This window comes from Vanessa cardui, chromosome 16 (genome assembly GCF_905220365.1).
Source record: "Vanessa cardui chromosome 16, ilVanCard2.1, whole genome shotgun sequence".
NCBI classification, from domain to species: Eukaryota; Metazoa; Arthropoda; class Insecta; order Lepidoptera; family Nymphalidae; genus Vanessa; species Vanessa cardui.
In genome coordinates, this window is record NC_061138.1 from 7,471,914 (window position 1) to 7,488,212 (window position 16,299).

Here is a 16,299-nt window from a genome sequence, read left to right on the forward strand (position 1 = left end):
TGCATTTTAAAGCGATGTATGTTATTATTTCTTTATATATATAATATTCGTCAGTTAACCGGTATATTTTCTATGCATTTGCTAAAAGTTTCGACCAAGTTGCCACTGTCGTGATCATGAGATGAGTTTAAACTGACTCAGTCCGATTGGAATGTTTAAATAAATTTGGTAATCCATTAAATAACTATGAGTAAAATATTAACTCACGTGCCAAAATATTATTTAATATAAATTTACATAAACACTTAAGCTTTTTTATACTTTTTATAATAAAGCTTAGCTATGGTCTAATGACTTGATCACGATTTTGAGGATCTCGACAGAACGTCGCAGTTTTTAATCCGAATCAGCAAATCAGTCATTTATGTGCTGAATTCATGAATTACATAAATGAGGCCCCAAAACCTTATCCTAAACAGGATATGACGCTTTGCTCAGCATTGAGATGTCACCACTGTCTGTCACCGTAATAGACTGTAAAGCTCAGGTTTCCTTGAATAGCGGTGCCGTCATTAGTCGCTATATAGCATCGAATGATGTCCGCCTCTAAAACTATGGAAACGTGATGACGTGAAAGCCACCGTAACGCCAAATACCAGTGCCATTATTATCATGTATACCGACTAAAATCGACTTTTTATGTCCGACATAGCTTCCCATATCACGACACCGCTATCCTAGGAAACTAGAGCTTATACGACCATTCGCACGGGAGTTAATTAAGCGTTGCGTAAAAAGCTTTCGCAGTGAATAGAGCGTATAGAGCGAGGATCGATAGAAAATCTCCGAACGTAACAAAGCACAGCGGATACATATACAGAATAAGTCATTAAGTTTATTCAAAACTATAATAATAAATCACATTGTAAATTTAAAAGCTGCTTGTGTGAACGGCCTATTAAAAATTTTATTTATGCAACAAACATTTTTGGAATATAATTAGTAAATTAAACTTTTGAAAAAATGTACTGTTAACAAATATCGTAGTAATTATACAATAATTAATCACTTGCATCAAAATGCAGAATTGAATATTAAAATTTCCTTATTTCAAGTAACTTATTGAAGTCACCGCTCTAGGAAAATCTTTTCTACAGAATAATTAAGAATTAATGCATCATTGTATCTATAATCTAATTTAAATGATAAAAAGTACGGCACCGCGATACTGCTACGCTTAAAATAAAATTAAAAATTAATGATGTTGATAAAAAAAATAATTAATGAAAAAATCCTTGCACAGTTTAAGATGTGGGTCATTGTAATTTTACTTTTCGTACTCAAATAATTTTACTGCCTAATTATTCTAACCTTGGTTTTTAATAAAATTCAAGTTTTTATTGGTGTAAATATTTTAAGAAATGTAACGATAAACATCAATGTTTAATGTTCTTACGTCGTTTAATTGTAACATTATTTTTAATTGTATTAAAATAAAATAAAATCCTAATTTTAGCATTATTATGAAAATGTTTTTGTAATACCCTTTAATTTACTAAATTAAATAAAACAAAACGATCACCTCATGATCCTTTATGTTAACTTAATTTGAAGAAAATATTTTTTAATTAAAGGTTTGATATTTTGCTTGAAAATATTTCATAAAGACAAAGTTATTGATATTTAGCAAATATATTGATTCTAATGGACTAAGAAAAAGATTTATTTACGCAAAAGAGGTTAATAGTTGATACATATAACATTTTGTATGGGTTAATATTATCTCATATTTATACCTACATATTTATTTTGGACAGGACCCGCTAAACTAACGTACGCCCTCAGACAAAATAAAACGTCACTTCTTCCACAGTGCACCGCCAAACATTGACATTCTAAGATATTTTAAGCCGTAATTTTATGTATGTTACATGTATGTATTAAAGTTGTATCTTGTATTCATTTATGTAACTCTATTTTTAATGTGTTTTGCAGAGCTACGATCGTTCTTACCTACACTTCCGAAGCTTAACTCGTATAAGTGTTGAACTTTAATATCGCCTTTTGTACAATACAATAAGTATTTTTTTGTGTTTTATAGTAAAGTATGAAATAATATCACTAGATACACATGTTATGTTATATGTTTTTAAATATTTAAGGGCTATTATTAAGGTGTACTATTAATTAGTAGTACTAAGTAACTATTAGTTATATTAATACTTTGTACCCGATACACTTTACTTTTTATGTGTAGTATTTACAATTAGAAAGTCGGATTAATTTTATTATTTACAAAACGTAATCTGAGATTGTTTTGAAAGGAAGTTTAAATAAGAAACAACTGTTAAACGGAAAAGGAATTTACTAACAGTAAGTGATTTAAATATGCAATGGCATTGTAAAAAATCTATATTATAAATAAATAATATATGTGAGAGATTTTTATTGGATATGCATGTGAGCGTGTATACTTCTCTTCGAAACTAAAATCGAGATATTTTAAATACAAATGTAGCATAATAATAATTACGTTTAATAATTAAGACCTTTTGATTAATTCTCGGATATCGGTAAGGGAAATTTCTAAGTTAGGAAAGAAACAATAATTATTTGAGAAATTAACTCATCTATTACTGATATGCATTTCCTTTTCAATAATAAATGCTTGAGGTCGAATCGATTTTATGCTAGTAGTCGATACGGCGCTGAGAATTAGTAAGTGCATATTACGCAACGTATCCTAAGTCATATGTACTTTATCAATCGCTTGATTTAATATATAACGACATTAAATAAACAAATATAGATACATTTATAAATCACGTGATCATTTTCATCATGTTCATCATCAACGTCACTATTATTTTGCCTTTACTTTCCTTTGTCATCTTCTCATGTCTATATGAGTTTGATGATCAGCCATATCAACTTTTTTGGCTGAACCGATGACGAAAGGAGAAACAGAAATGCAGAAAACAAGTTAACTTACAACAACAAGTACAAGTAATGAAGGCAGCGAGACTCTACTACGTATTGTATCAAATAGAGATAGCAATAATAGGAGTCTCTTTCTAGAAATAAACTTTAATGGCAGATTTATTGAATAACTAAACTCCAATCTTTAAACATATCTCATATCTATCTCAGTTCACTTGCACGTGTCATCATTATCTCGCAGTTAAATCTTTTGTTCGTATTAGGCAACGTAAAACGAATTAAAAGCGTTAGGTATGTTCGTATCTTTATTTATTTTTTACAACAAACTCAACGTCGTGCTCTGTTTATCTTCGGATATCTTAAAGGACGAACAAAGGATCAAACATAAAAACACATTTCGTATTGAAATCACGAACCAAGTGCATTGCATTTACCTTTTTTGTTAGCTTGTTAGCTTGTTTATTAAATAAGATTTTAAATTTGAGAAATATTTCGGACTCAAAATATATACCTATTAATTTAAGTCTTAGAATGCCTTCAGTATATTCCTATATTAGATATTTTCCATTATAAAGTATGCTAACTTTATTTATTTATTTTATCTTTTATAGACCTACCCAGATAGAATTAGAACTATAAATAATATTAATTCAATGTAATAGTATATTATACAAACTAAGGAAACAGTAAATATTCCATAAAATGCGCATCAATTGCATTACTAAAATTATTGACAAATATTTCAAACAGTTGGGGTTAACTGTGTAAATATTTTATCGTATGAACAGCAAAATGAAAACGGAAAACGTATGTATCACTATTTGTTTTAAAGCAAATATTTAAAAACATACAACTAAAATATCAATTCAATGTGTTGTTATTATTTATATGTACTCTTACTTGTAACTGTGATATAGGTTTGATGCCGCCAGCGCTTTCAGTGTCAGATACCGGGAATCGAACACAACGAAAGTACAAACCGAAAAGATATTATAATTATAAAATATACTTTAACTAGCAACCGTCGCGGCTTCGCACGGTTGCAATGCTGATACAAAATATACTGCAGAATGTCTTACAATGTTCACAGTTTTTCAGTCAATCTCTATCACACATAAACCTTCCTCTAAAATCAAACTCTTTATTAAATAAAACCGCTTCAAAATCTGTTATGTAATTTTACAGATCTAAGTATACATAGGGACAGACAGTAAGCGACTTTTTTTATACTATGTAATGATAATGAAAAGCATTATTACCTAATAATATATAAATTTACGATTACGATACGATTTAAATTATTAGAGAGACTAGTTAGTTTCTTGCGGGGGTACTGGTGGTTGTTTTACATTTAATTCAACACGTTAATGATTACATTACGATATGATTCAGACATACTCTTATGAGCCCGCTTTAAAAAGGGCATATTTTTTTGTTTTTTTATGTTTCCTCAGGATTTTGATAATATACTCTTTTTAAGCTATATTTTACCAATTATAAATGTACCTAATATAAAAATATTTAGCATACTTTTTACCATACAATTTAACTTCACTTAGCTTTCCATCTCGCTTACGCTAAAAGCATTTAATATCATTGACTCTATCAGTGTTAAATTACCTTAGCTATTACGATAACGACGAACACAATACTGTACAGAATTTTATTGAAAATATTCAAGTTTAGAAGTGGTTACTTTTAATATTAAAAGTTTTAAGCCAACGTAAAGTATAATTTGATATTTAATTAGAAAACTTATAACAAACGACTAGAATAAAAAAAAAAACAAATACTATTAATAAAATATGTATGTTTTAGTACGACAGCATTTGATGAAGTTTTAAAAAATTAAGGATTAACTAATTGTTTATTAAATTACAAAGTGAAAGTCTTTTTGAAGATAATTAGTCCTTTAGGTTTATATTGTTGCAACGATAAGTTTCAAAATATATGATCCAAGGCTGGGTCGAAACTTGGTAGCCGTTTATGACACATTAAACTAAATCCCTTGTTCGCCTGCTGTTTATAAAATGCTTTTTGGTCTAATGGCTCAATACTAAAACACGTTTTGGGTCCCAATTCTACGCACCAATGAACTTCTAAACACCAGTTACTCGGTTATTTGAATCAAGAAATTCTCTGGAGCGAACAATGACGTCAGCGCCAATGTACCTCCCTGCAGTCGAAACAGATTGCCCAACGGATTCTAAAAGTCACCGAACTGGGTGTACACCAATTCTATGACGTAGAAACCAATCGGCTGTATATAGAAGCTGAATATATAACATGATAACTTACGGGCAGCGGGAAGGGCGCGGGGCGGTGCGGCGCGGCGCGTTCGGGCGCGGGCCGCAGCGGCAGCCGCACGGGGCCCGACAGCGGGAACGCGAACACCTGCGACTGCGGGTCGGGGAACATCGGCATCGCTCTGCAACAGAGTACTCGATTATTATATATCCACAGCTTCCCTAATATTCATCCCTTCTGTGTCTCTGAAAGAACTTATTGTTCATCCTCTATAATAAATGTTAGCTAATTATTATATATAATTATAATTAATTTTGATGAGATTACAAATATTTTATTTATAATGTGTTCATATCGAATTACAAATGAAAAAATGGTTGTGCATTCTTTGATACAAAAATATATATTTGCGACCTTTTTGTCCATCAGATTTTCTTTTTGTACGCGATATAAGGAAACATTTTGTTAAAACGTCCAAAAAACACAAAGCTAATAAATAAATTCCATTATGTTATTGAATAAGATGTAAGAACGTCTTAGAAAAAAATATTTTATTTCACTTCCTGTTGTAAAAATTACCATTACCTATTAAATTAAATTACCAAACTTGAGTTAACATTGATAATGTTAACTCAAGTTTGGTAATTGTAAGTGTAAACGCCTAACCGAAAAACATACTCAAAAATGTGTTCTAACATTTTAATGCAACAATTGTCTTTATAATTTGAAATAATTTCTTTATATTTTAATAAGTTTTATTTCAATTAGAGTACTTACTAAGAATTTTATTTAACCAAGGCATAGCATCAACATTAATTTTTAAACGATCCATTTTACAATTTATTCTATTTGTTATAGATTTTATTTAAAAACACATCGTTTATAAGTCTCGGGTCTAAAGAATTTGTTCCTCAACATCAAATATTAAAATTAATAGAATAATTCAACAATATCGAAAATTAACTCGGGGTAGTCAATTAGCATTGGCAAAAAGAAATTAAAAACTTGCCTCATTTCTTTTATTAAGTTTGTATACACTCTCCGAGTGTCGATTATATAAAAGAGTAAGCCTTTATTATATTGTTACTACTTTGATATATGCTGTGCTGAGCCTACGTCTTCTTGAATTTAACAAAAAAAGTTATTTTTGTAGCCTAATTTAAACCGACAGTTAGACAGACAAAAATTGAAAAAAATAATTTTGGTATAGGTATGTAATGCGCACATATAAAAATTGCATTCACTAAAAAGCGATTAGTTTAATATTACAAACAACTTCAATTTTATTGTATATTATATAGTTATACAATAATTTATATAATAACACAGACTGATTAAGTGAAAGCACACTTTCACGCTCTTTATCTATAAAAAAATAATAAGTAATGAAATTAAATATAAGATATAATAAAAACAAAACACCTGAACTAGGTTATTCGCTAACATAACTATGTCTAACCTGAATGTGTTTGCCATTTAACTTTATTTATTATAATATATTTTACATGTTATTTAATAACATATATAAATAATAAAATATATTTATAATTTCAATGAAATATACTCATATCATTGTTAGTACTTGGAAAATAAATTGTTTGTTGATTGTGAATTAATTGTGAAACTAGCAATATGTTTCGACCGATACATAATGCTGATTATCTATTAAACCTGATCTTCGATCAACAATATGGATCGAAAGACCCGATCCAAAAAAGGATGTGTCATGAAATTAACTTTTGTATCTGTGACAATGGAGCTCGTAACGGATGAACAAAGTTTTATTAATTTTTTTTTTGTTTTATTGAATGGTGACTTCAATTTTGATCAAAATTTTGCTAGGCTAAAATTAATTAAAAGAATAAAGGAAAATCGTTTCAATTTAAACATTTCTAATTCAAGGAATGTGAAGAACATCTACGTAGTAGTATTTTATACCTTCAATGAAATGAAACAATAACATAATCTCCAAGGGGTTACAGCATCGGTTGTCAAATCATCTGTAGTCACTAACCAACTCCTGACTAACTTACAGTAGAGGTATCGTCTTTAAGATCAATAGAATCAATGAATAGATTAGTCATGTATTTTACCTACAAGCAGCAATACTATGCATTGTTAAGTTCCAGTTTGAAGGATGAGTGAGCCAATGTAACAACAACCAGAGATAAAATAACTTAGTTCTCAAGTTTAGTGGTTCATTAGAGGTGTAAGGCATGATTAAAATTTCTTATGACACCAACGTCTATAGACAGCGGTGAACAATTACCACCAGGTAGCCCATTTGCCCGACCACCTGCCTATTTTATAAATATTATGATCTATTTTAAAAGTTAACATTTAAGTAACCTTTCCTATACTCATTTGTGTGTAGTAATGAAAAAATAACCTGATGGTAAGTGGTACGCTATTATCATCAGGTAATGCAACTATCAGACTGCCAACCAAATTGAACAAAAAAAACATAAACATTAAACAAATCGCAAACAGCTCCGTTGTTATGATAACATTATTGTTTTATAAGTATGTATCTTTAAAAAAACAAACATATAAATGTTTTATCAATGAATATAGTCGGTATATTGGACTCTTGGAATAACAGAAAATATTTTGAATATCGGAAATACAAATATGCAATATTTATATTTACTGAAATTCTTTACATATTACGCAGTATTTCACAATCAATATATTTTGTCGCTAACTATTTTTTCGCTTTTACATATAACCCGTAGAAATATGTATTTGGTTTTATCGAACATGAGTGCATATTTAAACGCATCGAACAGCGTGAATTATTTATTGGAAAATCAAATTTAGTTAAATATTTACATTAAATCGCTCGCGAGCGAATCGCTGTTTTGAAAACAATTTTTAATTCATCAGCAACGTCGGTTGATTTGTAAATCGTCACAGATTTTATCGAACGTGAGGCTGGCTGAAAATATCAGTCATCTTGATTACAAGATATAAGACATTAGATGAAAAGTATGTTTTCTTAGTTTTTACCAAATATTCAAATAAATATGAACTTTATTATTCTTGTGCGTAATTCAAGCAACATTTCAACATTAACTGTCTAATATAAACCAATTTTACGTAACTTTTGAATAATACTTGGTATAAAAAACTAACATTTTTTTTCCAAAAATGCTACGTCTAACCATGTCCGAGGGGATAGTTTATACCCCAACGCTAATTTAAACAATAATATTGACTACGATCTGTCTATTAGAAGACCAAAAGGAGCGTCAATATTCTTTGATTTTCTAAGGTACACCCCAAACGGGTAGCATTATATTAAATCTGGTATATTAAGATTTAGATCAGATTAGTACTGGAAGCTAAAGGTTCTCACCGTTCGTCGCCGCCGTGGCAGATGATGGCGACGCGCTCGGCGGGCGCGGCGCGCGGCGCGAAGGCGCCCAGGATGTTGAAGGGGAATTTGTTCTCCATCGACTCCTCGTGGCGCCGCTCCACAACGCAGTTCATGCGACCTCTGCAAGCAACGCGCACATTAATACATATCTTACTAACTGAACAAATTATTGTGTTATCATGTAAATTATTCTATTAGTCTTACTACTTATGAAACTATAATATAAGTAATAACTAAAAACAAAATGATGTCTTGAGTCAAACCGCTCGGACTGAAATTATTTATAAATATAAATATAAATATAAATATGAGACAACATCACATACATTACTCTGATCCCAATGTAAGTAGCTGAAGCACTTATGTTATGGAAATCAGAAGTAACGACGGTACCACAAACACCCAGACCCAAGACAACAAGCACACAACAACAAGCCCGGGACCTCAGAGTGGCGTACCCATGAAAACCAGTGTACACACCACTCGACCATGGAGGTCGTCATAATTGACAAATTTAAAATCATAATTAACAAATTTAAAAGATATATTAACTACTACGGAAATTAAAATTGTTCTGTGTGTTAATTGGTGTACCCACATCATGATCCTATCGACATACATTCACTATCTCTACAATAGTTTATTTTTTGTTTTATAACAGCTATAATGCTTAATGGGTTAATACAAGTCAAACGAAAGAAAATAAGACTAAGTATTTCGTTTTCAAGATTTTAGTATGAAGTGACGTTATCAATATAAAAATTTTAACAAAAAGAAAAACCGACTTCAAACAAAACACTGTTATAAAACAAATGAATATGCACTAAAAAGTATTAAAAATAATTGCGTATTCAACATATTTTTAGAGTCCTCCTAAGTAAAATGAAATGAAAAATATTAGAATACTTAAAAGTTGATTTACGATTATATAACGTAGTTATTGTTATTGTTATATTTGGAGCCGGTGTCAGCCAAGAAAACCAATCCCTAACTGTGAGCCGTTTAGGAGTACCATCACTACATAGTATAAAACAAAGTCGGTTTCTCTGTCCCTATATCTTTAAATCTACGCAACGGATTTTGATGTGGTTTTTTTTTAATAGATAGGTGAAAGTTTGTATATATAATACATGAACAATATAGTAAAGAAACACTGATAATTTTAAAAGTTTGCAATGTGATGTCGTAAATAAACAAATTCTGTAGTATATTTAGTATTAGTATTGCACCCGTGCGAAGCCGGGGTGGGTAGCTAGTTGATTATAATATTCGACTATGATAATTACATAAACATAACCACATTACGGAAGGTGACTCAAATATTCAAATAACCTATAAATGAAAGATTCGGCCGAGTATCGCTAATGCGCTCCTCAGAATTTTTCCGTTTCCTTCCGTTCCGTTACTTTGTTATGGATCCTATGCTCAGAACCTTACCAAACTTTTACCAAACTATCCTTGAATTATATATTTTATGATAAAAAAAGAATCATCAAAATTGGTTGACGCAATTTTCAGTTATTCATCTATTTGTCGCGCATAGACATAATGCAAATTTAAGACTTATGTCGTTTTCATAGGGATACCATCATCAGAAAAAAATAAAATTAAAATGGGACCCCACGGGAAGCACTACCTTTCAAACAAAAATAAAATTATCAAAATCGGTCCACCCAGTAAAAAGTTACGAGGTAGTAGAAAATTCCAACTTCATATAAAATGAACAACATATGTTCCAATGCCATATTCAATTTATAACATATTATCTAACATCAAAACAAATAGGAATGCATAAAAATACGCATAATTTAATGTACAAATATACAAGTGGTACTGAACGCACTCAAACGTTTTTTCTTTTTAGATTCAATGTCACGAGCCGTTTTCTATTATTGTTGATTATTTCTAAATCCTTGACAACAACACAACCACAACGGCCTCACAATGACTGAACTATCATTGTTATTATGGCAGTAACGCAGCGCCTATTGACAATTATTTCGATATTCAAACGACAAAATAAACCCAGTTTCGAATTTGTCTTGTGTAATTGTCTATATATATACCAATGATATTCTAATAAACAGATATGTTATATCCATACTAAACAACAGACAAAAGTGTGCCGCGCCGGGGACCGTTTATTTTGGTTTATTTTTACATTTCGTTAAAAGTAAAATGATAGCTTGATAAAAACAATAAGTAAAAGGGATAACTAGATGTTTTAATTACGCGAAACGTATTACTACATAATTATAATGTATTATAACGTATTACTACAAAAACAACTAAAGGCAAACGTCCCAATTAGGACGTTTTCTGGTCTTCACTTTTTGCGCGTTAATAACATATCTGTTTACTACATCATCATTTATATATACTCAATATTATATACGTTTTTAATGATACAATATATTGCTTTAATCAATAAAACTAGACATCAAAACTATTTTATTCGACACTAAATAATAATAATTATTTGTATTGTAAAAAAAACTTAAAAGTAAGTAAATGTAAGTAAATGTCCTTGGTTAATTATAGATTATTAAGAGTATTTCTTTCAAGACGTATTATTTATGTGCCTACATTATACTAACTAATAAATATTGTTTTTACAAGGGGAATCTATGAACGACATATAAAATATTCTACGTTAAAAATGCAGTCAAATGTAGTACTTACTTCTGGTTGTTTGCCAAGAAAGCACCGGCGAGTTCGTCGAGGTCGAACTGTATGGGGAGCTTGAACATGGGCCTGATGAGGTCGTCATCATCCTCCTCGCCGGAACTGTCGGATTCAGAACTCTCGTCGCTGCCCGAGTTCGCCGTATCGACTTTAACGTCATCGATTTTCTAAAAACAAATAGATAATACATGTTTTATTACTATGGTTCGACCTTTAAATTGTCCATGGAAGTAAAATAAAAAAAAAATTAACATATTAATCAGTAGTACGCAATACTGTCGTTGATTGTATCAACAACGTTCTATTTTTAAATATAACGTTTTATTTTACTATGTATTGTTGTAGTACAGAGTATTGTTTCGTTATAAATCTGTATTTCTTCAAGCTTTGCTTTATCATATATTCAAATGAGATACTTCTTTCAAGACGTATTATTTATGTACATACATTATACTAACTAATAAATATTGTTTTTACAAGGGGAATCTATGAACGACATATAAAATATTCTACGTTAAAAATGCAGTCAAATTTAAAAAAATACTGTAACATTATATACATTCGAGTTTCAATAATATATATTATAATAATATATTCAAGATGCATTGAGGCATACGATCTACAATAACGAAACTCACACCGGAATAGTCAGTATTCTCAGAGCAGAGAAATCAAATAGACTTCATGGAAGCGAGTCGATTGTAAAAGGTATTATTATTAAGGTTAGAGAAATATTCCAATCGCAAGTGAAGTAAACATGCAACCAATAGAGCAAGAGGTGAATCGTACGCATATAAATGAAATAAAATTTTGCACTTCGCAACCATTCGTGTAGAATATAATCACACGGCACAATACGTAGCAATTTAGAGATACTAACACACACACACACACACACACACAGATTACACAGCACTCACTAAACAATAATAGACCAAATTGCTACCGTGCTCGCATCGTTCATTGTAATATTTTTATGCCAGAAAATATATAATTTGTATTAAAAAAAAACTTCAATAACACCGGTAACATAAAGCGGAATAAAACAGCTTAGAAAAACCTACAATTCCGACCGTAACAAACTAGTTTTTCTTTTTGCATGTCGTATTATCGTATAATTAGTGCAATCAACTTTTTTTTTTATTTCATGTGAAGTGCGAATCGTGCAATCTAAGATGCTGTGTTGATCTATGTCTCTCGAATGTGTAATTAACTGAGGCTGACTTTTCCTCATAACAAATACACAGTATACGTATTGTGATGCAAATAAAATATTATATTGATGAAAGAATGTTTGACTTTGTTTGCACAAAACTGCTAAACCCAGCTTAGTAGCTGGGTACCAAGGGCTCAAAGCCTTAATACCAATAAAGGTAGAGCACCTCAGAATGTTCTCCTTTATCTGCAATATAATCTACTTGTTCTAAAATGTATCTTTCGAATTTAAAACTTCAGTCCATACTTATTAAAAAAAATTACAAACAATTAAAAACTTTAACTCCCTAATAAACAATACTTTTAAATATATGTACCTACTATCGGACCATCAAAATAAATCATGCAAACAATTTCTTATTAAAAAAAAACGATTATTAGAGCGATAGCCTAGTCTTGATACTTGATTCTTCTTCATGTTATTTTACTTCTGAAAAGAATCCATAATTGTCTCATTATTTATTACAAACAAACTATGTAATCACATTTTGGACTGCAATATGTAATTGAATATCGATTGTCGATATTATAAATGCAAAACTTAGTGTAGAGTAATGCTACTCAATTACACCCGAACAGTTTCTACTAAACACTGGTCGGCTTACAGGCTTTTATTTAACTTGAAATGTTTGTTTGTTTAGGTCAAAACTTTCAAGCTGAATTAGAATCTCTTTGTCTTGTTTATAGAGTTCAAATTATATATATTGATTCAGATCTGATGACATCGCATTTTATGGTGAGCATAACTTGATTCTACGCCCCAAATTGACTTCAAACGATGGCTATCCTCAACAGTTAACCGCATAAACATAATATTGTTGTAATTTTGTTTTAAAAATAAAATTATTCATTCTTTTTTCAAATTATTTCTTGTATTTCGAGCATGTTGATTAGTTAACATTGTATTCTATGAAATGTCAAATACGTACAACAGCTGTCATCTGTGAGATGTATGACTATGCATATCTTTATTCATCTTTGATCTTATGTTATTTGAGAGAATGCATTGTACAATAATTCATAGAACATCGATTTCTCTCTTTTTATATAATAGGTGATCAAAAATAAAAATATTATTTTATGAAAATCTCGAATGAAAAAAATATCTCGTTCTGTACTGTTTGCCGGCCACAATACTCTCGGACATCCTGCCCGAGACAATGCGCCTGCGCGCCATTGTTACATTATGCGTTTGTAAATATTACTAGCAATCGAAAAGATAGCTCATCATTTAATCAAATAGCTGAAATCCATATGCAAATATCTACTATTTGCAAATGAACTACGCACATTAATAAATGTTATAATCTGCTACGATATCGATATTTAATCGTTTAAATCGAGTAAATATCGATGGTATAAATAAATAATCATTAAGTAGTAAGTACTTCTGTTATTATAGTTTTGAATTATGGCTACATTCAATTTTATTAGAGTATGTCAAAATAGGATACCCATATTAAAATATTTGCGAATTTATTATATCGAAAAAGACCGTATAATTTATATTCGATAATTAAAAAACATTAAAATTATGTCACAGTCTATTGTAAAAAGTATGTTTTAATCGAATACTTTTTTAATAAGAAGTTCAAAACCTATCATAAAGGTTAAAAATAAAAAAAAAGTTCGTGTAATCCGTAGCGGTAAAACTTTAAGGATTGAATTCGCCGTAGATAATTCAGGCCGGAACTTTTGATTTACGATATTTGGAATTTCGATAAAGTAATTTCCTATGAGCGAAATGAATTTCTCGAAATTTGACGCACTTATTTCATTGATCTTTATTCTAAAAAGATACATTTATATTTTTAATTATTTAACAGAATCAAGCAAAATTAGAACAGCTACGAATAACAAAATATATAGATTATTACATTTTATTTCTGAGTGTCTTTTTCATTTTTTAATTAATAAATTTCATCCGTGTGAAGTCAGGGCAGTTAGCTAGTAATAATGTAAACATGAGTGCTTATTTTCTTCGTATTCAATGCGTTTCGATTTGAATTAAAGCTGTTGGCATTTGCGTGAAAGTTTTTGGCATAGTACCATCAACATACAATAAGTGACGAGCAACCATAGAATAGCTTTACATTGTATTAACTAGTATAATAATAATGATTGCAATTCAGGTACAGGACTTTACATGTGAATGCATGAGCATGGGATGAGTACACACTGGAAGTTTCTGGAAGTTTCAAGAATCCAATTTGTTAATCAGAATCTTTTGACAGAAAACCACAATACGTCTAGCCATTAAAGCAATGATGCAGTCAAGTATAAGTATCAGCCTAAACCTATATACACATATATGAACATAAGAATATAAAGGTACATAAAGTTTCTTACTTATTGTAAATGTAATGCATTAAACCGACGTGAAAGATAATTCCTATATCCGCTTTCACGATCGGTGCAATGGTCGAAGCTCAAAGCAAGTGAAAGCGGTCTCGTGACGTCACCACTTGCATAGCCACGCTCCATCGCATGCATTTGTACATTTAACCCATGAATCGAAATTATTGTTAACAAATTTACATAATGCATTACACAACGGCCGCGTCATTTGTATTCTGTCTCAATTAAACATTCGTACACTACCGGTGTGCTCGTTAAGGCAATGAAAACATGAAAAAGGAGAACGTAGTTCAAATGTCGCAAGCGGGAAACTCTATCCATTCCGCCGTGATTTGAGAGCTAAATGCACTAATGACACTTTCACGTGTGTGCGAGTAATGACTTTGTCTAAACAGTCTTCGAATGAGAAAATATAATTACTGTAATCGAAATATTTATATAAGCTAAGGTTTACTATTAAATGTATATAACGAAGTATCATGTCCGAGCGCGTTTTTAAAAAACATGACGTCAGCATAGCTGACGTCACGAGTGTCAGAGTTTCTATCTTTAACCATCTTCGGTGGTATGAAATAAAACTCAGGAAATAATCCTCTCTGATTTATTCCAATATGAGACTGTCCGATCGCTCCGACGGCTCGACCAAGTCTGTCGAAACCGACGGGCGCTTGTTCTTTTATAACAAAAATAGGTGGGTAGACTTATTCACTCAAGATAACAGTTGTTTACAAACATTAAAATATTTCAGAGTAATTTAACATTTCAAAATTCACTAAAAATTATTCATTTAACAATGAAACAGTTTTAAATTATTAAAATAATCATTTCTGGACACGTGTTTTTCTTAAATTCGTGGCTCCGCGCCGACACGGCCATTCTGACAGGCGGTGCGCGCTCTGCACCTGCCCAAGTTGTGCGATTGGAAATCTGCGAATCAAAAATATTTTTGACGCAGGTATCTGTAAGCAACACATCATGTTGACGTTTGATAATTTTTTTTTGTAAAACAGTACACAAAGAAATCTCTCATGCACCTTTATTGTAATAAATATGGAAAGATTTTACGCATACTATGCTCATAACTGTGTCATAATAACTGTTAAAAGTTCTCGTAGATCTGTGGTGTATACATGTCTATACCACGGTCCACACGGTCTCCCTACGGTATCTCATGGTTCTCTGTGGATACATCAAGGATCCGCGGGTAGCTCGAGGGTAACACGTGGTTAGCTCAGAGGTATCACTCTCCAGATTACGGTATATAAATGGCTACTAAAGGTTCTCGTAGATCTGTGGTGTATACATGTCTAACCACGGTCCACAAGGTCTCCCTACGGTATCTCATGGTTCTCTGTGGATACATCAAGGATCCGCGGGTAGCTCGAGGGTAACACGTGGTTAGCTCAGAGGTATCACTCTCCAGATTACGGTATATAAATGGCTACCACGGCTCCACAACGCCTCCCAACGGTATCTCATGGTTCACTTTTGGATACATCAAGGATCCGTGAGTAGTACGAGGGTAACACGTGGTT

General features: G+C 31.2%; 1 protein-coding gene across 2 annotated transcripts in view; it reads right to left on the reverse strand.

The window, feature by feature from the left end:
• LOC124536033 (fibrous sheath CABYR-binding protein) overlaps window positions 1-16,299 on the reverse strand; it is a 59,440-nt gene that overhangs the window by 26,874 nt on the left and 16,267 nt on the right. For both annotated transcript variants that reach the window (XM_047112431.1, XM_047112430.1), the window contains exons 4-6: window positions 11,189-11,358; window positions 8,486-8,626; window positions 5,179-5,308 (exon numbers count right to left, since the gene is read on the reverse strand). In XM_047112431.1, the coding sequence (XP_046968387.1) occupies window positions 5,179-5,308; window positions 8,486-8,626; window positions 11,189-11,358 (441 nt within the window). The remainder of the gene's footprint in view (window positions 1-5,178; window positions 5,309-8,485; window positions 8,627-11,188; window positions 11,359-16,299) is intronic.